This window comes from Ictidomys tridecemlineatus, chromosome 11 (genome assembly GCF_052094955.1).
Source record: "Ictidomys tridecemlineatus isolate mIctTri1 chromosome 11, mIctTri1.hap1, whole genome shotgun sequence".
NCBI classification, from domain to species: Eukaryota; Metazoa; Chordata; class Mammalia; order Rodentia; family Sciuridae; genus Ictidomys; species Ictidomys tridecemlineatus.
The window spans coordinates 7,517,391-7,539,725 of record NC_135487.1 but is presented as its reverse complement, the minus strand read 5'-3'; the positions used below and the strand labels follow the sequence as shown (position 1 = coordinate 7,539,725).

At 57.6% G+C, this 22,335-nt stretch overlaps 1 protein-coding gene across 2 annotated transcripts in view; it reads right to left on the bottom strand.

Moving 5' to 3' along the window:
- Nucleotides 1-1,732: 1,732 nt before the first annotated feature.
- The window catches only part of Draxin (dorsal inhibitory axon guidance protein), a 24,839-nt gene continuing 4,236 nt past the window's right edge, over nucleotides 1,733-22,335 (bottom strand). For both annotated transcript variants that reach the window (XM_078025286.1, XM_078025285.1), the window contains exons 2-7: nucleotides 13,400-13,844; nucleotides 11,315-11,505; nucleotides 8,679-8,790; nucleotides 8,204-8,290; nucleotides 7,181-7,270; nucleotides 1,733-4,105 (exon numbers count right to left, since the gene is read on the bottom strand). In XM_078025286.1, the coding sequence (XP_077881412.1) occupies nucleotides 3,993-4,105; nucleotides 7,181-7,270; nucleotides 8,204-8,290; nucleotides 8,679-8,790; nucleotides 11,315-11,505; nucleotides 13,400-13,835 (1,029 nt within the window). In that variant the 5' untranslated portion in view covers nucleotides 13,836-13,844 and the 3' untranslated portion in view covers nucleotides 1,733-3,992. The remainder of the gene's footprint in view (nucleotides 4,106-7,180; nucleotides 7,271-8,203; nucleotides 8,291-8,678; nucleotides 8,791-11,314; nucleotides 11,506-13,399; nucleotides 13,845-22,335) is intronic.

Here is a 22,335-nt window from a genome sequence, read left to right as displayed (position 1 = left end):
TGACTGTGAGCATGACTTGATCTTGGAGGGATGGTGCCCAGCCCGGCCCTGGGAAGTCCTCGGTGGCTCACTTTCTGGGCTGCTCCAGTTGTTTCTAAACGTGTTCCTTGCAGGTGACCTCAATGTCTAGTGTATCCAGCTGCAAAGTTGAACCTCATCATGAGGCCACGGCCCCACTGTCTCCCTGTTGGTGGGTTCTGGCTTCCTGGAAGGATCCACCTGCTGGCATCTCAGTGGTAGAAGGGGTTGTGGCTTTGGGATTTGACTTGTGACTCAGTCACTTTTCGAGGAGCAAACGAAGGGGTCATTTTCCCAGGAGGATTGTCTCTCATGTCATCAGACCCTCAGCTCACTCCCGGCAGGCACAGAAACCACCCTTGGAGTCACCAGACCAAGCACAAAAGGGCAGCCCCTGGTGGTGGATCGGATCTTGGTCTCTGGGAACGGTGTCGGTGTCAAGGTTTGAGCTGGAGGATCCGCAGGTGGGCTCAGGTGGTGGTCCCAGAAGCTATCGGCTTCCTCCTGGCCCCTGCTCAGCTCTCCCCACGGCACAGTTTTACACTTGGGAAAAGTCACTTGCTCCTCCAGCTCTGCCACAGCTCCTGGAATCTCGCCTGCTGCTCAGGGTTGTGTCTAGAACAGTCTTCCACACTTTGATCCTGGAACCCCACCCCTTTTTTCTAACAGAGCATCTCAGGGCTCAGCATTCTGTGAATGCACTTTGAAGTCTGCATGGTGGCAGGAATCACCTCTGAGTATGTGATGAATCACTGAGACCAGAAGGACTACCAAGAATCTCCCAGAAGTATGATTAGGAACTATGTTCCCCCGCCCTCCCTTCTGCCCCCAAGATTCCCATGCCTATCAACCTTGAAGAGGGAGAGGAGAACAGGCATATTTGATTTCTTCTAGATCTGCCTGCTCTCCTTGGTGCCTAACCCTTGACCTCAACTGATTTTCCCAAAGTGGTAAACAGCCCTTGGCACCCTAGGGCCATGGTCCAGGCCAGGGAGGGGTTTGAATGGCCAACAGTGTGGTCATGTGCAACCTGATTTGCCCTGAGCCAGACACTTGGCCAGGAGTGACATGCTAGGTGGCCCTGTGGGTTTGTCCTGTGTCCGCACAATTCCAAATCCCCCATAAGAATTATGCATTTATTCTTCACAATAGCTCTATGAAGGGAAAGTTATTATCCCTATTGTATTTTATTTCTATTTTTGTAGTGCCGGGCATTGAACCCAGGGCCTCACACATGCTAGGCAAACATTCTACCATGGAGCCACACCTGTAGCCCCAGGCCCCATTTTACAGATGAAAAAGCAAGGCACAGAAACCTTAAGTAACTTTCCAAAGGTCAGCAGGGTGGTGAGAGGTGGAATAGGCTATATTCATCACATGGACTGCAAGAGATGGGAGCCCAGAGAAGAGGTGCCCCAGAGCACCGGGGGAGCTTTAGAAAAATATGGAGCCCAGACCACGACTCCGACCAGGTAGGGTGGAGCAGTGACCCAGTATATGCACGTCCCTGGGTCCGATCCCTAGCACTGCAAAAAACAAAACAAACAAAAATCCATATCAAAACAGCCTTGTCACCTGGACCCCAGGTCTTTGGAAGTTCCCCAGATTATTCCAATGTTTGCTAAGAAGTGACAGATTGGAGCAAGGACTGACCAAAGATGGACAAGTCTGACCCAAGGCCTGTTTTGGGGTAATCTGCAAGGGAAAGATATATATATATATATATATATATATATATATAAAACATTTTAAGTGGTTTTAGAAAATCTAAAAGAGGAATAATATTTTGTGACACAGAAAATTACAAGGCTCTCAAGTCTGTGTCTGTGAATAGTTCCCCTGGCACATGGCCAAGTGGCTTCATCTGCATGTTGTCCACAGCCGCTTTGAGCTATGGCCGTGTGTAGTTCGGCAGAGATTGTATGGTCTGCAAAGTCTGAAATATTTATTCGGCCTTTCACGGTTAACGTTTGCTGAGTTCTGGATTAGAGGAAACTGGCTACTGTACCAGCAAAAGAAAGGTAGACTCAAGGAAGAACTTTCCCGGAAGAGAGGTGAATGAAACACTTGAGGGGCTTTGGGATCCCCAACTCGGGAGTTAAACGGATTCCACCTTCCCACCCTCTCCCCCACCCAGTGAAAAATGGAGGTATCTAGAGCAAAGACGAGGGCCTGGGATTTCCAGCTGTGGATTGCGGAGGAGGCAGCGATGATTCTGCAGCCTTTCAGCTTTGTCCTGACCGTCTGTGTTTTCCACTGCTGATGTCCTGGGCCTTCCTAACCCTGGCTCCAGCCATAGCAATGCTGGATTCTCTGCCAGAAGCCGCCCCTTGGGATCTTGCCCCGGAGAGCCTGCACAATCCAGAATCAGCCTCGCTACGTGAGGCGCCCAGCGTGGGGCTTGTCGGGTCTTGGACACAAAACTGTTGGCAGATTCACTTTCTAACCAGCAGCTTTGATCCCTGTCAGCTCCCCGCCCTCCCTTCTGCCCCCAGGATTCCCATGCCTATCAACCTTGAAGAGGGAGAGGAGAACAGGCATATTTGATTTCTTCTAGATCTGCCTTCTCTCCTTGGTGCCTAACCCTTGACCCCATCTGATTTTCCCAAAGCGGTAAACAGCCCTGGCACCCTAGGGCCATGGTCCAGGCCAGGGAGGGGTTTGAATGGCCAACAGTGTGGTCATGTGCAACCTGATTTGCCCTGGGCCAGACAGTTGGCCAGGAGTGACATGCCAGGTGGGGGGATTTAAATGGTTGTCCCCACCCTAGAGGCAGATCTGCTGGTGGGTATCATGGGCCTGGCCTGTTGGGGTCCTTTGGGGAGCACCCCAATCTCAGAGGTACTTTCACCTTCCAATGGGGTCTGCTGCAGAAGTATGGGGTGGGGCCCAGGGATGGTCTCCAGGGTGACCGGGGATCACTAAACAGTGTGCAGTGTGGGTGTACACAGATGACCGGTGCCCGTGTGTCTCCATGCTTGCTTCAGAACCACTGGGGTACAGGCTCTCAGGACACCTTCGAAGTGCATGCCACATGCTGAGGAGTAAGACCACAGGGACATCAGAGCAACGTGATTGTCCCCATGCACACTTCATGTCTCAGAACATCAACACCAGATGTGGCACCAATTTGCCCAGAGCCGTCCTCACACACAGGCCGATGCTCACTGTCCATGTCATCTTGCTTTTAAAGGTAATCCACCTGTGTCCCGGGAAGGTGGAGAACAGTCAAGTTGTTCCAGCCACAGAGAAAGGAATTCCCAGGGAGCGCATCTCTCTTGCAGAAAGCCGGGGAGAACCTGGACTAAGTTCTAGGTTGTGAAGGGGCAAGAACTTGGGTCTTGGAGCTTGATAGCCCAGGCCCAGTTCAGAGCCTTCCCTCCCAACGCCATCTACTGAACGGGAATGTGCATTTCAACTAGACCCCCGGGCGGCTCTTACCTATGTTAAGGCTTGAGGATCATTGATCTGAGACCCTGGACAAGGGAGCCTGGGTGTCCTCACCTGCAGGATGCTGACCGTGCAGGCTTCACAAGGTCATGGTGATAATTCCAAGAGATAACGCTTACGGAGCCCTTAGCACCGTGCCTGGTACGGAAGAGGGTTCCAGATTCATCTCCTGCCTGGGGGAGTCCTAGGTCTGTTTCACTCTCCAAAACCTCGGTATGAACTCGAGGCGCCTGCAGTGCTGCTGACGGACAGTAGAGGGCACTCTCGACGTGGCCATCGCGGAGAGCCGGATGCGCGCGGGCTGCGCGGCCGCGTGGGTGGGCTGGGCAGGTGCAGATGGCCCGCGGTTTGTCTCCTGGGAGGAGGCACCTAGTGGGCCCAGCGGCCCCCTCTGGGGCTGAGTGTCCTGAGCCTGCAACTGCAGCCTTCGCCATCTGGTCGCACTGCTAGTTACAAATTGCCCGGCTTCTCCAAACCTCCGGACTCGGTCCCCTGGCCACTGGGGAGGCGCCTCCCTCGGGCCGCTAGACGTTGATGAAGGATCCCTGGTCGCCGTTGGCGGTCTCGGGCTCCACGCAGCGCCCCTTCCTCCGTGTGACCTTGCGGTTCCGGTGGAATTTGGCGTAGCAGCGCAGCCCTGGGCGGAGAGAGGCAAAGGTCAGACCCACCTGTCCCCTCCCCTGCCTGGCCCTGCACCCCTGATCTCTCCTTCCTTCTTCTTCGGCCCTGCAGCCCATCCGCCTGCATGAGCTTCAAAGAGAGACTCGGGAGAGGGCAGCAGCTCAGGAGGCTGAGGCAGGAGGATGGCGAGTTCAAGGCCAGCCTCAGCAAACGCGAGGCGCAAAGCAACTCGGTGAGACCCTGTCTCTAAATAAAAAATACAGAATAGGGCTGGAGATGTGGCCCAGTGGTCAAATGCCCTGAGTTCAGTCCCTGGTACACCCCCCCACCCCCCTGGAGCTGGAGGTGTAGATGAGTGACAAAGCACTGCAGCCCCTGGGTTCCCTCCCCAGCACGGCAGAAAACAGAACAAAACAAAACAAAAGAGGGAGACCCAGCTTCAGGGGGTGGGAGTGTGGGTGGGGGATTAACAGATGATGGAGCACAGGGGATGATGAAGGTGGTGAACGTATTCGCAGGACACCATAATGGTGGATACATGTCATGCGTTGGGCAAAGCCCACAGACTGTACCATACAATGGCCCTCAAGTAAACTGTGGGCTCTAATAATAACCTACGCGTCCTGGTTTATCCATTGTAAGAAATGCACCACGCTGCACAAAATGCTGTTAGGGAAAATTGCATGCAGGGGAGAAAAGGGTTTAGGAGAACTCTTACACACCCTGCGATTTTTCTGTAAACCTACAACTGCTCTAAAAATAAAGGTGACAATTTAAAAATTGGGAGAAAAATTTTATTTAAAAATATATACTTAAAAAAAATCTACACACACACACACACACACACACACACATACACACAGTCTAGGGATTGAACCCAGGGCCTCTCACATGCTAAGTCTGCACTGTACTTGCCTATAAATTCTCCCGTGGCTTCCACTGTACCTAAAATGAAATCTAGGCTTCATATGTTGGCTTATAAGGTCCTCCAGGACCTGGACCCTGCCCACCTGTGGGATGCTTTCACTTCCCACCCTCCTGGCCCAGGTGTGGTTACCTACACCTGTAATCCCAGTGGCTTAGAAGGCTGAAGCAGAGGATTGCAAGTCCAAAGCCAGCCTCAATAATTTAGCAAGGCCCTAAGCAATTCAGTGAGACCATTTCTAAATAAAAAAAAAATAACAAGGGCTGGGGATGCGGCTCAGTGGTTAAGTGCCCCTGGGTTCAATCCCCAGTAAAAAACAACAACAACAAACCCACTGCCCACCCAGCACCCAAGGCCGGAGCCCTGGCTGGACCCTAAGGCATCACTGACCTTGGTCACTGGTCTAGCCCAGCCCTGGTGAGGGGCCCTGAGTGCTCAGATTGACCTCAATCTCAGAGGTCAGACCAGCATACACCCCAAGCTAAACCCTGCCCATAACTTCCAAATGACAAACAAGGTCAAGGTCCTGGGTGATCCTTCTGGAAGCTTCTCTCCCCTCCCTTTGCCACCTTCGCCAGGGTCACCATGTGACACACCAAGCCGCCGTTCCTTTCCTTACGCTCTGACCCTTGCCTGGAACCGTCCTCCTGCTCCCCCACTTTCGGGCAGCTGGCTGCACTACCTGGCGCCGCTCCAGGACTGAGCGCACGGGGCTCTGGGAACCTCTTCTCTGGGCCCTCTTCTCCACACCCTCTGACTTTCCAAAGACGTCTTATCTGTGGATTGGCTTTCTGTCTGCGAGCTAATCCGTGGGCACAGGCTCTGCGGGTTCTTTCCCTGCCAGATCTGCAGGGTCCAGCATCTGACACCCAGGAGGTGCTCAGATCGACTTCTCACCTGACCACATGAATGGTCAGAACCCAATAGCTTTATCGCTTCCCCAGCAGATAATTTTTTTTAAGATAACGTGAGCAAAATTGGGCTCAGGTATCTCAGGTTCATAGAGGGACTGAGTCCAAATTCTCCCACATAAGAGGGGGCATGCAGATTGGATATTAAATGGTATTGGGAAATTATTGTTCCATTGTGATATTTTGGTTTTAAGAGGGTATTTATCTCCTGGCCCTGCCCTCTGGTACTGGGAATTGAACCACTGAGTTACATCCCCATCCATTTATTTATTTATTTATTTACTTTTGAGACAGGGTCTCCCTAAGTTGCTTAGAGCCTCATTAAGTTGCTGAGGCTCGCCTCAAAATTGTAATCCTCCTGCCTCAGCCTCCCAAATGGCAGGAATTACAGGTGTGCACACAGCACTGGGCACGAGGGTTCTTATCCTTTCGGGATGTGTGCTAAAATATTTCTGAAATATCTGTATGCATTCATGAGTTGCTTCAAAATCATATTGGACCAGGGAAGTAGGTTGGGGAGAGATAGCACAGATCGATGCAAGTTAGTAATTATTGAAGCCCAGAGAAGGGAAATGGGGGTTCATGCTAAGGTTCTGGCTACTTTAGTATATATTTGAAAAATTTCAGAATAACAACTTGGAAGTACTGGTTTTTCCTTCTTTTACTTTCAGCTGTGCTGGAGATGGAAGCCAGGGCTTTGCACATGCTGGGCAAATGCTGTAGCTGGGCCGCACCCCCAGCCCTTCCCTACTCTTCCAAATGTGTAAGTTTGGAGAAGGGCTTTTTTTGTGAAGTGGGGAACATGACAGCTGCTCCCTCCTGGGGCTGATTGTGAGGATCTCTGGTTGTGAGGATCTCCTGGGTGTGTGTGCACAGCAGGGCACGTCAGTCACTCAGGAGAGTGGAGGGATGAGCCTGGAGGGATGAACCCGGCATCCTCCCCTGGACAGGTGCAGGGAAACCCACCCAACCCGGTTATCTAGGGGGAGGCCTCCCCGGGAGAGGACGGTTGGGTCTTCTCCTCCTCCAGCCCCTGATGTGGACAGCAGCCAGCAGTTTCAGGAGGTGAGGAAGCAGACCTGGGAACAACCCCCCCCAACCCAGACTCAGCGAGTTCGCAGACGGGCGGCTCCGCGAGGCTGCTCTGGCTCAGACCGCAGCTCCCGTCTGCTCTCGCTCCTGCCCGCCTCGGCCAGGACATCTTGCCGCTCGCTGCAGACCAGCCCAGGAGGAGCCGTAGGAGGACGGGGCTCACCTTCCACACACATGCAGTCGTCGAAGCATTTGTTGTTGAGGCCGCGGTTGTGGGGGGTGCAGAGATGCTCCCGCAGGTCACAGCAGGTCCCTGCCACACAGCAAGAGCACGTGGTCAGCCGGGCCGAGCAGCCCCTCCCTGCCGCCCAGCTCACAGTCCCCCCCCCCCCACGGGACATCCATCATCGCGGTGGCAGACCGTGCCCCGGCAGTGTGGGCCATCTGGTGCGCAGGGCTGCCCGGGCGGAACCGCCGATGGACGTCAAGGCTGAGATCCCTGGGGGCGGAGGGCAGAGACCCCAGCTGCCCCCATGGACGACTGATTGATTATGGGAAGCGGGAAGGTGGTGTGGGGTCACCTCCCCAGGAGAACGGGGGGAACAGCTGGGGGCTGCTGGTGTGGAGTCAGCTCCGAGCAGCGAGGGGCCTCGGGGACCAGTGACAACCAGACCAGGAGACCGAAGCCCTGGGTGGCTGGAGGATCGCCCCAGACAGGCCAAGACCTGGCCTGCAGCCGGCTGCCCAGGACTTCCTAGGGGACAGGCACAAGCTGGGGCCTGTCTTTGTGCCCAGGAGCAAACAGTAGCTTGGGGAGGAAGCGGGCTGTGAGGGCATTGGCCTGGCACCATGCCCAGCGGCTGGTTTGTCGCTGTTTTGCAGAATACCCTGGGCACTGGTGGAACTGTCCAGAGGTGCGCCCCTCCGGGCTCTCCCCAGGCAATTGGGCTCAGTGGCAGTGACTGATGGCCTCCAGCTGTGTGACCTTAGGCCAGACACAGCCTCTCTGGGCCCAGCTGCCTTGCTGGAAATCTGAGGAGGACAGTGACCCTCTCTCTGGGTTGCAGTGAGTAAAGGGTTAGGTGAATTGACACACGATAGAGACTCTTCAGACGGACATTGGTGGCTGCCGTTGACATTATTTATTGTCTGCAAAGGGACAGGGAGCCTCTGACCTTGCTCATATGCCCGGGAACCCCTGGACCACCTGGTTTCCTCCCAGCCCAGAGCCTGGACCCCGGGGTACCTGGCAGGCAGTCCTGGTGATGGTCACACGGCTGCCCTTGGGCTGGCGATGTTCCGTTGCCGTCTCTGGACAGACCCCAGTGCTTCTCTGGGAACACAGAGGCAGGGTGTCAGAAGCCGAGGCCCCGGAGAGCAGAAAGGGCAGGAGTCACCGTGCTGTGCCGCTGCCCCTGCCGGGTGGCTGGGACAAGAGCCATCCTCTCTGTGCCTCGGTGTTTCTTCTCTAAACTGGGCCAACAGTAGTTTGGACCCCACGGGTCACCCTCCCCTCCCGCTGACACCCGGGCAGCCTTTGGCACCTAGGGACACTTACCAGAATTCTCCATCTCGGTCAGCTCCGGCTTAGGCGGATCCACCCACCACCCACCACCCACCACCCACCTTGCACATCAGCAGATCAGACGGGGCTCACTGACCCAGCAGGTGGCGGTGGAGGGGAGCCCGGGCCTGATGCAGGGTGCGGAAGGCGACCGTACCTTTCTTCTTGGTAGAGGGCCAGACTTCGGGTTTTAAGTCTTCATAATCCGTCCAGTCGAACAAGGCCATGTCCAGCGTGGGCATCACCTCCCCGTCAGACCTGGGCTGTGACTACAGAAGACGGATGGAGGGGACCCTCAAGCTCCCCACAGATAGGGCAGGAATGTGGGATCTCGAGGCCAGAGGACAGAGGAGAGGCTACGCAGAGGCCCCTTCTGCTGGGCAGCTGGGCAGCCCGACTCCCAGCCCAGGATACCAGGGCAGCTGTCCGAGGCTCCTGCTCAGCAGCTGGTGAGCTGCCCACGGGGCCCTTTGAGCAGGGCGCTGACCCCGGCTGGGCTGAAGGAGCTCCTGCTTGCTCAGGGGTCTTTCTTTCTTTCTTTTGGGGGTACTAGGGATTGAACTCAGGGGCACTCGACCACTGAGTTTTGTATTTTATTTAGAGACGGAGTCTCACTGAGTTGCTTAGCCTCTCACTTTTGCTGAGGCTGGCTTTGAACTTGTGATCCTTCTGCCCCCCTCCCGCTGGGATTACAGGCGTGTGCCCCTGTGCCCGGCGTGAAGAAGTCCAGCTGCTCCCTTCTCTGTCCTTTCCTCTCTTCAGCTCCCTGAGGCACTGTGGTGGCCAGGGACGAGGACTCTGTCCCACTCAAAGCTCCCATGACTGGCCTCAAAACTACTGAAGACCAGAGACTATGACTGACTCTGCACAGGGTCACTGCACACAGTAGGACTCAGGCAATAGCTATATTTCCAGAGCTGGGTTCTCGACTGGTGGCCTTCAAGGGACCTCCAATGACATAGCTAACCATAGACTCCCTAGCTTTCTTCAGAATATCAGAAGGGTACAGGACCCAACAAGAGGACAAGAAAAATCTAAGTCCCTCTTCATTCATAGCAGACCATTCCAAGGCCACCCTGGTACTGCTGAAGCCTGCACACAGAGCTCTTCCTGTGCCTGCACGCCAGTGGTGGACTGTGATTTGTAGACTGGGCACAGGTGGACATCAACGACAACTATGAATGAAACAATCATAGAGATATGCTATAATGAAATTGCGTGAATATGGCTTTTCTCTCTCTCTCCAAATCTCCTACTGCATGGCACACTCTTCCTTTCTGTGACAGGCGAGAGGATACGTGAAAGAAGTGCCTTACAGCTTGTATTCGTCATCTCTGAATTGCCAGCAGCCCTGTTCTTGTGCTTTGGGGCCATTATTAAGTAAACTAAGAGTAACTCGAACACAGGCACTGCTGTACCACTACATCAATCTAATGCTAACTAGTAGACAGCTGTAAAGAGACTAACGGGTAGATAGCATATACAGCATGGACACGGTGTATCTGATAAGGGAACAATTCATGTCTCGGATGAGACTAAGTGGGATTTCACCTTACTACTCCAGACAGCAAAACCTATGAATTGAATTGGGCACAGTGGTGCACACCTGTAATCCCAGAGACTCAGAGGGTAAGGCAGGAGGATCACAAGTTCAAGGCCAGCCTTAGCAATTTAGCAAGATCCTTAGCAATTAGGGAGACCCTATCTAAAAAATAAATAAATAAATAAAGTCTAGGGATGTAGTTCAGTGGTAAAGCACCCCTGGGTTCAATCCCCAGGCCCCCCCCCAAAAAAAACCCCTATGAATTATTTATTTCTGGAATTTTCCATTAATGTTCTTGGACTATGATGGATTGAAATTGTAGAAAGTAGACTACAACAAGGGGGGGAAACAACTGTACTGACAAAATATCTATTTTTATTTACTATTTCTTATACAATATATAAAATAAATTATGTATATTATGGATCCTTTCAAATAGTTTTATTTAAAAAAAAAAAAAAAAAAACTCAAAGCCACCATAGAGGACAAGAGTGGCTGGGTTCATTCCTACATGCCCTCCTGGTACTGCCACTGGGTGGCACTTTTACTGTGTTTTCTGGTTTGGTTTCCTGTCTTTCTCAAGAATCAGAGAGAGCCGGGCTCAGTGGCGTACACCTGTCATCCCAGGAGCTCAGGAGGCTGAGGCTGGAGGATGGCAAGTTCAAAGGCAGCCTCAGCAACAGTGAGGCACTAAGCAACTCAGTGAGACCTCGTCTCTAAATAAAATACGAAATAGGGCTGGGGCTCTGTGGTCGAGTGCCCCTGAGTTTAATCCCTGGTTTCAAACCAAACCAAACCAAACAAAAACCCAACCAAACAAACAACAATAACAACAAAAAACACAAAGAGTCGGGAAGAGGTGGGTGGAACTGCTGCCTTGCTAGTTGGTCCCGGTCAGGGGACATGGTGTTCACAGCTACTGTGACTGTTCTCTGTCCTCTTCTGGACTCTAAAGCTCTTTCCCAAGGGCCTGGCCACTGTGTGCACAGAGGCCAGTGTGCTAGGCTGCACTGCTTCCTGGGCAGTCCCCAGAGTGGCCCCAAGCCCCCCTTCCCCTGGCAGGGGTGCCCTTCCCCAGGAGGGAGGGTCGGCTGGGCGGGGGCTGGACTGCACTGGCATCTGGAGACCAGGTGTCCACCTGGGCCTGGGCCCCCCAGCACCCTCCTGCCAGGCCTCGGTCCCCTTGGTGTACTGGGAGGGGTTCCCGTGACGAGGTCTGCAGTTCCAGCTCCGGGGTCTTGGGCGCTTACCTGGGGCCTCAGCGAGGTGACAGGCAGGATGAGGGACTCTTCGGTGGCAGGTGCTGCCTCCAGGGTGGTTAGGAAGAGCATGGTGGGCGCCAGGCTGGTGGAGGACTCCTCGGGGGCGGCAGCCAGGGAGGGGTCTTCAGAGAGCTCCGCCCTCCTCCTCAGGGAGCTGGGGCCTCGGACCAAGGCGCGGCCTGGGACCCGGGGCAGAGGCAGAGGGTTTACCGGCCTGGGTCAGCCGACGGCACGACCTACCTCTTCTGCTGCCAACCAGGGGCGGCAGGGACCCAGGGACAGCCCTGGTTCAGCCACCATCAGGCAGCAGGCCCCCTGGGGAGCTGGGGACACTGGTGGGATTCACCATGGAGGCCTTTGGGAAGGCTGGGAGGTGCGCACGCAGCCTGCCACACACCTTGGTGCTTCCTACGTGCTGACATTAGTCACCACCCTGTTTATTGAGCACCTACTCTCCTGGATCCCAGAGGAGCCACTTCACAAGTATTAGTTCCTGGCAGCAGCTCTGGGAAGAGGGCGCCCTGTTTATAGAGGTGGAAACTGAAGCACAGAGATGTGAGGTAACTTCCCTTAGGACTCACAGCTCATTAGTAGCCTTGAACCCAGGCTCATCTGAGTGCAAAGCCAATGCATTTAACACTGATATCACCTGCCAAGCCCCACGGATGGGGGGTGGTTTGAGTGGGAGGGCGAGAGTGCAGGGCCACAGGGGGCTTATGAATGGTGGGACTTGCACGTGGAGGCTGGAGGACCGGGCTTTGTCCTTGCCTCTTTTGCTGTGAGTTCAGCTGGGTCCACTGGGGTCCCCCCACCCTGGAGAAACGAATCTCGGGAGGAGACGGGGTCTTGGGAGCCATTCACTTTTGCAGCCTCACGCAGGTGACCGCTGGGGAAGGGGGCGGAAAGTCAGGCTGGGGCCCTGGTTTGGTTCTGGGTCCTGGGGGGCTCAGGAGGCCTGGCAGGGCAGAGAGCCCCGCCCGCTGCAGCGGAGCCCCGGCTCCCCACCTTCCTCCCCAAGACCTCCCACCCCTTCCCGTCTGTGGCGCTCAGAGGCAGGGTCCCCTAGAGACAGTCTGTCACCTGGAGACCTGGAAGCTGAGCTGCCTGTGGGGGCCCAGGGCTGGGGAGGGGGCCTCCTGGTCTGTCAGCCAGGTTGTCCAGAGACGGATGCACCCAGCGGGGAGGCTGGGCCCAGGGCCGGGGGCTGAAGCTCCCGTGTGTCGGGAACGTGGGGAAGTCAAGGAAGGTGAGGGGGACGAGGCCCTGCCACACTCAGGGCAGACGCAGGAGGGACAGGGATGGGCCATCCCCCCGCCTCAGCGTCCTGAGTAGCTGGGGTCCCAGGGGCGCCCCTAAACCTTCTGCCTTCACCTTTCACAGTGCCAGGAAGCTACCTGTGTCCAGGTCGGAGGACACAGGTTAAGGGACCTGAAGGTTGATAGCAGTGACTGCTGGTGGCTCCCAACACCTGTGTTTTGGGCACTCTTAGAGCAGAGCTCTGGATCTACCCGGGGGTGAAGGGGCCGCCCTCCTCGCTGTGCAGAGAGGAAACTGAGGCACAGACCAGGAACTTGGCCAGGGCCACAGACTAGTGAGGGTGGAGCCAGGACCTGATCCCGGACAGACCTGGGGTCAGAGCCTGTGCTCTATTCCAGAGTGGATTAAAGATGTGCTTGGAGGGTGCCGAACTATTCCATCTCTACTCAGGACTTAGAGTAATAGATTTAGGTCAGATAAAAGGTAGAACTTCCTGACTTAAGAAGATGCTCTATGGAGGAGACTGAGCTTCTATTGCTACCCATCCCCCTCGGCCTCCCGTGTCCCCCCACCGTCCTCTCCCTTCCTCCTCTTCTTTCTGGACCCTCTGACATTAGTGGGCCTCTCTCCTCTCTTCTGGGTGCCACTGCCCGCCTGCTTTGGGGCTTCTGGCTCATCTCCCAGGAGCCTCCTGCAGTGTAGCCCCTCTGGCCTCCCTCTCCTGGCCTGGCCTGGGCCTTTGGATCTGAGCCCTGGCCCTGCCCCTCCCGCGGGTCCCCGGGCCCCCTCCCCGCGCAGGTCTCGGCTACCTCCTACCTCGGTGCAGCTCCGGCCTGTCCCTGCGTCTCTTGTGCTTCCTGCTGCGTTTCTTCACCCTCTCCCACCCCGGGGACCTGGGCTTCTTGTCCGAGGAGGGCACAGCCAGCCCCGGGACCAGGTCCTTGTCCAGCAGCAGCCCCCCAGCCCCTGGCAGCCAAGAGGCCTGCCTGGAGGTGGTGCCCCCCGCCCCCTCCTGGGCCCGGCCAGGCGTGCCTGGGCCCCGCTCCTTCTTGCCCGGGCCCCGGCGGCGGTGGTGGCTGGCCTGCGGTGTCCACGGGGCAGGGAGGTCCAGGAGGTTCTCGGGCAGGCTCCGGGCAGGCGCTCCGGGTGCGGGGGACTCTGCCAGGCTGGGCTGCAGGAGCACGGGGAGCACGGGGAGCACGGGGAGGACGAGGAACAGCAGGGGGGCGCTGCGGAGGGCGGGCCCCGCCATGGCTCCTCCCTGCAAGAAAAGCAGCTTGCTCTCTGGGTGGCTCCTCCTGGGGCCCATCCCAGGTCCCCGCAACCTGCACCCGGCTTTCCAGGCCAGCTCCCGGGGGGACGTTGGGCCAAGCCTGGAGACGCTTTGAGTTGTCAAAGCTGGGGATGCTCATGGCGCCCGGGGTGGGCCAGGGACGCTCTAAACTGCCTCCAGTGCATGAGGTGGCATTAGAAGGTCCCAGAAAGACAGAGGTGCCAAGGCCACAGATTGGATCACTGAAGCCGTGTCCAGGTTCCAGACTGGACCAGATGCCTTTCTCGGCCCTTTGCCGAATCCCCTGGAGCAGCGCCAGCCCCTCGGGGCTCAGAAGCACACCTCTGGTCCCTGGGACTTGACGGGAGCCTACATACGTCCAAGGGGACCGAGGGAGAGCGCAGGGGCCCGCGGGATTGCCCTGGGGCTCTGTGTGGACCAGTGTGGCCCCGTCCTCCCAGCTGCTCTCTGAAATGGCTCCTGTTATTCCCCCCCATTTTTCCGAAGCAGCAATTAAGGCACAGAGAGGGTAGGGGACCCTTGGTAAGTGGCCTTTCTCCTGTGCTCCTGAGCCTCTGTGGCTGTCCCGGGTCAGCTCAGCTCTGCCCTGGCCCCTGTACTTTGCCTTCCACCTTGAGCTCTGAGGTCCCTGGGGTTCTGACCCTGGGGGGTTTGGGATGGCTTCCTAGACTTGGCTCTGACCCCTGCAGTGCGCGGAGTGACTGACCCCACCTGTGCACCCCCTCCCCCCAGAAGCAGAGCCGCCTGGGGTCTCAGGACCCTCCCTCCATGCTGAGGAGGAGCTGACCCCCCTGGTGGGTCCCAGGACGTCCTGGCTAAGGCGAGGAGGCCTGCAGCCGGGGGGCCGGGGGGTGTCTGTGGGCTCCGGAGACGCCCCACCTCCCGCCCTCCGGCCGGGCTCTGCAGATCAGCAGCTGGTGGGATTTTTCCGGCAGCCCCCGTATTCCATGAGGCTCCCACAGGTGCTGACGCTGCGGCTTCCTTGTGATTTGAAGCCACATAATGGCCCAGGGCTGAGGGAAGGCCGGTGGCCTGGCATGATCCTGTCCCTAGAATCCCTCCTCCAGCGGGCTCAGCGCCTGTGGCCCCCAACCCCACCCAGGCCAGCTCCCGCCCACCTGAGGGAGGGCAGCGCCTGGGACTGCCACCGCCCCCAAGCCCTGACCAGGCTGCCCACTCCCGGGCTGGCACCTCCTCCCAGGCTCACGCTGGGTGCTCTCTGCCATCCCTGCCCAACGTGTCCTGGTCCCTAGGGAGACCAGGAACCCCGCCTCCACTGCCTGAGGGTCTGCTGTTCCAGAGCCAGGAGCCGGACACAGAGTGGTCCCATCAATTTCCGTCTTGTCCCCTACCCTGGCTGGGAGGGGGGCTTCCCCCCGGGGGCCAGGCTATGTCAAGGTCTCTCATCACATGTCACTCTGTGCCTGAGGTCAGACGCCACAGAGCCCGCCCGCTGTCCTGGCCACGGTGCAGGCAGCCAGTGCCCTTGCCCCACCTCCCAGCCTTCCCTAATGAGAGCCCGCGGCCAGCCTCCTGAAGCCCCAGGCAGCACCCGGTGGCAGGACGCGGCTGCTCTAAGGCCTGTCAGTCAAGCGCTGCTGGGCTCAGGGGACTCTCAGCCCTGCCTCAGGCCCCGGCGGATCCAGGGCTAGGTCCAGCCAGCCACTGAGCCTGACAGAGCCAGGCCTGGCGCTCTGCTCTCCCTGCGGTGGGAGACTTGGCGTCTGTGTTGGGTCCATGCAGGTCCAAGAGCCTGGCTGCCCTTCAGTCCTGCAGGGCCATCGAGAGCCTGGGCGAAGCCTGCAGGACACCCCGCCCACAGGGAGCCTGAGGGGTGTTTTCCAATGAATGGACTCACCACCCTCCCCTTCCAGAGGGGGCCAGGAAGGGGGCAAGAGGAGGCTTGGGGGGGGGATGGGGAGGGCAGTCCGGGGGCGCTTAGAGCAGTTTGCTGTCCCTGTGGACACACATGAGGCCAGGCGACGGATCTCTGGGCATGGTGACCAGCCTGGGCGTTGGTCTTGGGGGTCAGCTCCTCCCCAGGAGATAAAGCCATCCCTGCCCCAGCGTCAGCACCCCAAACTTGCCATCCTTCCTGTTCCCCCCAATTCCCTTGCCCAGGCCCTGTCTGGCTGTGGGCTCCCTCATGGTACCAGGAGTCCTCACCTCAGTGCCATCTTTGTTCCCAACTGTCCACTGTACCCCGCGAGTCACACAGAGTCTGGGCACAAGCGGGATTTCAGGGCGGGGGCCTGGCCTCTCCCAGACCTCCTCAGCACAGGCTGCTGCTGGCCCCCCATTGCCGTCCCACTCTGTCACTCAAGACCTTGTAGAACGTGGCCCTAAACTCGCCTGCAGCCCTGCTTTCCACTTCCTCCCCTTCACAGCCCACAACGACTGCTTCCTGGGCCCCAAACGCACCGCCCCGCTCCCGTCTCTCGGGTCTCGTACCCTCTGCCAGCACAACCTGTCGCCTCCACCCCCAGCTGTCTCTGCCCAGCCCTGCCCCTCCTTTGGGACCCATTCCCGATGTCCCTTCCTCCAGGAAGCCTGTCCAGGCCCCTCCTCCACGTGCTCCGCGGTGCTCCCGTGGCTCTGCCCAGCTCCAGGGACCCCCGTGCCTTCTGGGCTGGGATTATGGCGCCTCTCGAAGCCCCCGACTAGACTGGCAGCTCCGTGGTGCACGGGGACCCTCCAGGTCCAGGCGCCCGTGAGCTGGGACCGGGATGGAAGTGGATTCCCCAGGATGTGTGCAGGCCCCGGGCCCAGGGTGTGGGGAGCCTGGCGGCCCCTCTGCTCAGCTCACGGGACTCGTACTAAGATCTTGGCGCAGCCCAGCCGCCGCGATGCCAGCCTGGCAGAGAGCCACCAGGAGCCGTGCCAAGGATCCCCGGTGACGGTGGCACCAATCCATTTCTGTCACTCTGGAAGCCAGCTGGAGGCTCTGCCACAAGCACCAAGCACCAGGCGAGGAGGGGAGGCAGGTGCTCCCCCATCCCCGCCCCCACCCCCCATGGTCCTGCTGCTACTGGCTCACAAAGCGCCCCGTGGGCCTGGGTCTGATCTCCCCCTGACTGGGGACAGTCAACAGCCAGGGTGCGCCCTGAGGATGTCAGGACCGTCCCCAACCCAGAGGTGGCTCTAATAGTGAATCATTAAAAAACAAAATGGAACAAGTCGCCCGGTTACTGGGGGAGGCCCCGGCTCTACGGGCTTCGCTGGCCTCCCAACTGCCCTGTCTCAGGTCATTTCCCACATTTATTTTTGTACCAGGAATTGAACCCAGGGACACTCGACCCCTGAGCCCCATCCCAGCCCTTTAATATTCTATTTAGAGACACAGTCTGACTGACGGGCTTAGTGCCTTGATCTGCTGAGGCTGGCTTTGAACTCGAGATCCTCCTGCCTCAGCCTCCCGAGCCGCTGGGATGACGGGCGTGTGCCCCTGCACCAGGCTAGTTTTCCACGGTTTTACAACGGGGAAAACTGAGGCTCCAGGAGGGCACGTCACAAATCCAAGTTGACACCACCGAGGCCTGGGCGGGCGCACAAGGAACCTGGTCCTCGCACCCATGGCTGTGCCCAGAGCTCCACCAGGGCCACGTGCCTCTCCCTCTCGGTGCCTGTCATCCTGTCACTGTTGTGACAGCATCTTTGTGGCTGAATGCTGGCAAGACTCTGGCAGCTGGGAAAAGGAAACTAGCAGGAGGGAGAGGGGTTTCTCTCCCGGCCCAGCCTGCCCCCTCCCTGCTGCGGGGTGGGGAGGGGTCTCATCCTAGAGGCTCCAGGGAGACTGTCATATGCAAATGAAGGTGATTAATCAAGCTTGGAGCCCAGTTTGATTCCTGAGCCCCTCCCTCCCCTCAGTCTTTCCTTTGGGGGCCACCAGACCAGGGAGACTCCTGCGCCACCTGCCTGGAAGACAACTGTGGAGCTTGCCGCCTGGCGCCCGGAGAGTGAGCGTGGCCAGCGTTCCCGCCCTGCTCCTCTGCCCACTGGTTGCCTGGTGGGCTGCGGTGGGGACACGGGCAGAAGAGTTCCCGTGGGAATGCTGGGTCAGGGACATCAGAGATGCTCCGCTGGATCCCAGGGATGGCGCCTGTCCACGCCCCCAGCAGGACAGGCCCTGACCAGAACTTGCACCCACCCACCTCCTCCCTGAGCCCAATCTCCTCCTCATGGGGAAAGCGGGACGTTGGACCCTCCTTATTTGGCACAGATGTTTCGGGGGTTCTGAAGCATGAGTCTAATTCATTTTAAAATATATGTATTTTAGGGGAGGTGTAACTCAGTGCTTGCCTGGCGTGTGTCAGGTCCTGGATTCGATCCCAGAACCACACACGCAAAAAGAAAATTAAAAATACATGTATTTTAATACTATTTTGAAGCTTAGCAAAAATAAGCACTCTGATAACAAACACTCTCAAATGTCTACTCTACCCATTTTTTTTTTTTTTAACAGGGTCTTGCTATGTTGCTCAGCCTGGCCTTGAACTTGCAATCCCCTGCCTTAACCTCCCGGGATTACAGGAGTGCACACCACGCCCAGCTTCTTTACCCAACTTTTACGTAGGCCCAGCCCTATCATGACCCGGACTTCTTCTATTCCCTGAGGAGAATCCAGGGATGGAAGGTGACTTGTTGAAGAGGAAAACCTGCTGCAGTTTGGTGGCCCACGCCTGTCATCCCAGAGGCTCGGGAGGCTGAGGCAGGAGGATCTCGAGTTCAAAGCCAGCCTCAGCCAAAGCGAGGCCCTAAGCACCTCAGTGAGACCCTGTCCCTAAATAAAATATAAAATAGGGCTGGGATGGGGCTCAATGGTTAAGCACCCCTGGGTTCAATCCCCAGGACCAAAAAAGAAAACAAGAAAAAGGAGAAAACCGTTGCCGTGACAAACTGCTTCAGGGCCTGCTCCAGGATTTCTGGCCGTGAACCACCAAAGCGAGTTGGAGGTCCAGCTTTGCAATGGGTGGGACCCACATCGATGGCATTGTTCTAGATTCCTGAGGAAAACTCCCCTTCCCCCCCTTTATGGATCTATTTTAATTATTATAAAGTGGGGGCATAAATTAGAGAAGATTTTAATTCGGGAGAGGAATTCCTGGTGTGGGTGCTACACGGCTCATAAGAGACTGCTTTTATTGGCTTCCTGGATAGTATGGGGATCGTGGATTCGATTTAACTTGGGAAAGATTTCTATTGCTTAATAAGTGTTTTTGGTGGGGAGCAGGGGAGGGGGGTTAGAGGATCCCAATGGCCCTGTCTGTCAGGGAGCCTGGGAATTTGTCATCTGTCCTGACAAGTCTCCTCCATCTGTCCGTCCAACTGCCAGAGCAGCTCTCGGGGCTCATGGGGAGGGGTGACAGATCATTTGCCCCAGGACCTCAATGAGCCTCCAGGGGCTAAGGACGTGTACTGAGCCAGCGTGGGTTCAGAGGACACGCGGGAATCAGGAGACACTCCCAGGCCAGCCTCGGAGCGCCCTGGCTCTCGCCCCACCCCACTGTGGCTGACCCTGGGCACAGCAGAGACCCTTAGCGGCCTGGCTGCTGGGCTGGGCACGCTGAGACCAGCACGGGGCCTCTTTTTAGTGGGTGCTGCTATCTTTCGGGGGCTCTGTGGAAAGGAATACAAGTTGGGGAGCAGAGGGCTGAACTGGGTGGGTACCAAATCTGGCTGCAGCTCCAGGGCGGAAGCGCCCCTCCCCATGCTCCCGGGGACACTTGAAGGTAGCCATCCTCTGCCACAGGTGAGCAGGGAGGGACCTCGACCCCTCAGAGGCCAAGAAAAGTCTCCCAGCCAGGGGAGGACATGCAGAGCGCACCTTCACACGCGGCCTCCCCCTGGGCCTTTGGGAGGCCAGGGCCCGGGTGACCAGCTCTCGGGGCTCATGGGAAATGGGGTCTCTGGGCCTGCAGACCCCAGCGGGCATTCCTCGACTTCCCCCACAGGGACCCTGGGACTAAAGGCTGAATTTTTTCCTCAGATCAGCAGCCGTAGGCCAGGGGGGTCCCGGCCCCTCACCGCTGTCCCCGCTGTGTCTCAAGTTGGTGAATGCACTGCTCTGTGCCTTGCCTGTGACTTCTGTTAGAGTACTCTCTGCTTCCTGACACCCCCAGTCTGGGATCCCTGGGGGTAGCATTAGTGTCCCCAACCAGGACTCATTGGTGCTTAAGGACAAATCTTGTCACTTGCGGGGAAACTCCCACTTTATTTCCCTGCTTCCATGGAGAGGCTAAGAGTGTTCTGCTGGAGCTGCCCTGCCTGCTCCCCTCCCGTATCTCCCCACCTGTCCCCCGCCCTCCCTCTCCTCCCCCCCCCTCCTGCCAGCCCTGCACCTCCTCATCAGGGGGTTGGAGGTGGCCACTTCCTGGAATAGCTGGTGACAGGATGAAGATGGCCACCCCCCCAAGTCCCTGCCTGCTCCCAGGGCAGCGTGGCCACCTTGAGGTCACTCTGCAAACCTGGGGTGCCCTCTAGGGACTCCTAGGGCTCTGGACTTAGGCTTCATGTGTTCACGAGAGGCAGCTGACTCCCCCAGGACCGGCCATGAGTGGTTTTGATTCTTTAATGAGAGTATTTATATTCTGCAGGGGGTGGATGAGGGGGTGACCACTCAAGGAGCCGCCTCTCTAAAAGGAAGGGCCTCCAGCTCCCCAGGGGCTCAGCGCAGCCAGAGCCCCACCTACTGCTCCTCAGGAAGCCGTGGAGCCCCCGGGCGCAGACCCCGATGCCACGCCAGGGAATCTGCTCCAGTCTGAGGCGGCAGCCCTGGTCCCTGGTCCTGAAAATGGCCCATGTGGTGGGGAACACAGAGCCCGGGCGCCTGTGACAGGGGAGGTCCCTGGAGGAGCCTGGGAGGGACAGAGGCACAGCTCCCACGGGCCTCAGGGTTCTCCCAGGGTGAGCAGGAGGAGAGCCCCCTCCCTCAGAAAGCTTGCAGGCTGGGGGGCCACCCTGTGCTGCCCTCAGGGGCTCCCCAGTCTGATGGGAGAGGTTCTGACCTTGGGAAACTTCCAGAACACAGAGCTTCTAATCCTCCAGCAAAGACGCAGTCCCTGCCTCCAGGGTTTCCCTGACAGTCCCAGCGAAGGGCTGGGGCCAGCGAAAGGTGGAGGCCTGGGGACAGGATGGAGATGGCCATGCCCGAGCCCCGGCCTGCTCTTCCCCACCACAGATGAGAACACGCAGCTCTCACCGAACCCACCAAGCGGGGTTAGGGGGAGCCCTGCCAGGCGCGGAGGACGGAGCCCTGTGACTAGTGAGTCCTCTCTCAAAAATGCCCATCGTTGTGGGTTGGGGAAGGTAAAGGTGTCTTAGCCAAAGGGACCCAGGGCAAGGACTAGACAAAGTGGCTGCTGTTCCTATGGGAATGGGAGGGACAGGGAGGAAGGTGGCCAGGGCTGGGGTGGGGGCGGGCCTGAGAGCACTGTGCCCAGGGTGCAGGGGGCAGGTGCGGGTGGCCCCTCCTCTGTCCTCAGTAGGGTGATGGATGGCAGGCACCAAGGCCTAGACCAGCCTGGAGGGGACCATTGTCTTGGAAAATGAGGTTTAGCGTCCGCAGGGACAGCTCCATCTGCTTTTATTGTTCCCAAGGCAGCCCTGGGACTCCACCAGGCCAGGCCTTACACCTCAGGAACCTGTGTGGGACTTGGGGGCTTCTCGGAGGCCTTGGACCCCCCCTCCCGGGGCTTCCCACTTTGTGCTCCTCATGCTCTGTCCGCCCCACCTCCTGAGTGTGGGTCTCAGCTCCTGCTGGACGGGGGTACTCAACACCCCGCTGAGCAGCTTGTGCATGTGTTGGCGGGGAAACCCAGCTTCCTGTAGTCCCCAAACTTCACTGTTGCGGTGCCCAGACAATTTAACATCATTTGCCATTTGGTCAGACTAATCACTTAATCTTCAAGTGACAAAATGCCTGCTGTCTGGGTTCTGGCAGAGGCCGGTATGGAGTGGTAAAATACCTGGGGTCCAACAAGCCTGGCTCCAGATGTGAATCCTGGCTCCAACACCTAATAGCTGTGGGACCTCAGACAAGCCAATTAACCTCTCTGGGCTTCAGTTCCGTGTCTGAACAATGACTATGTTTGTCTGGGTAGCATTTATCGGGCATCCTAGTCTGGGCCTAGACCTTTCCAGATGTCCTAATTTAGTCTATTGAAGTTGACAGCATTTTTCAGATATCACCACAATGGTGACTTGGTGATATCAGGATGAAGACTTTGAGGGACTAGCCCGAGGTCACATGGTAGGGCTTCGATTCAAACCCACAGCACCCATCTCCTCCCACTTTGACCACTCCTCATGCCACCATGCAGTAACCAGTCCCAGCACAGCTGCTGTGATTCTCGGGGACTGGTGACATGTGCTCAGGGCTTCACCCAGAGCCTGGCACACAGAGGACACTTAAAAACCTTAGATCCGACAGTGAGGCCATCCCACTGCTCTGGATTCCAGC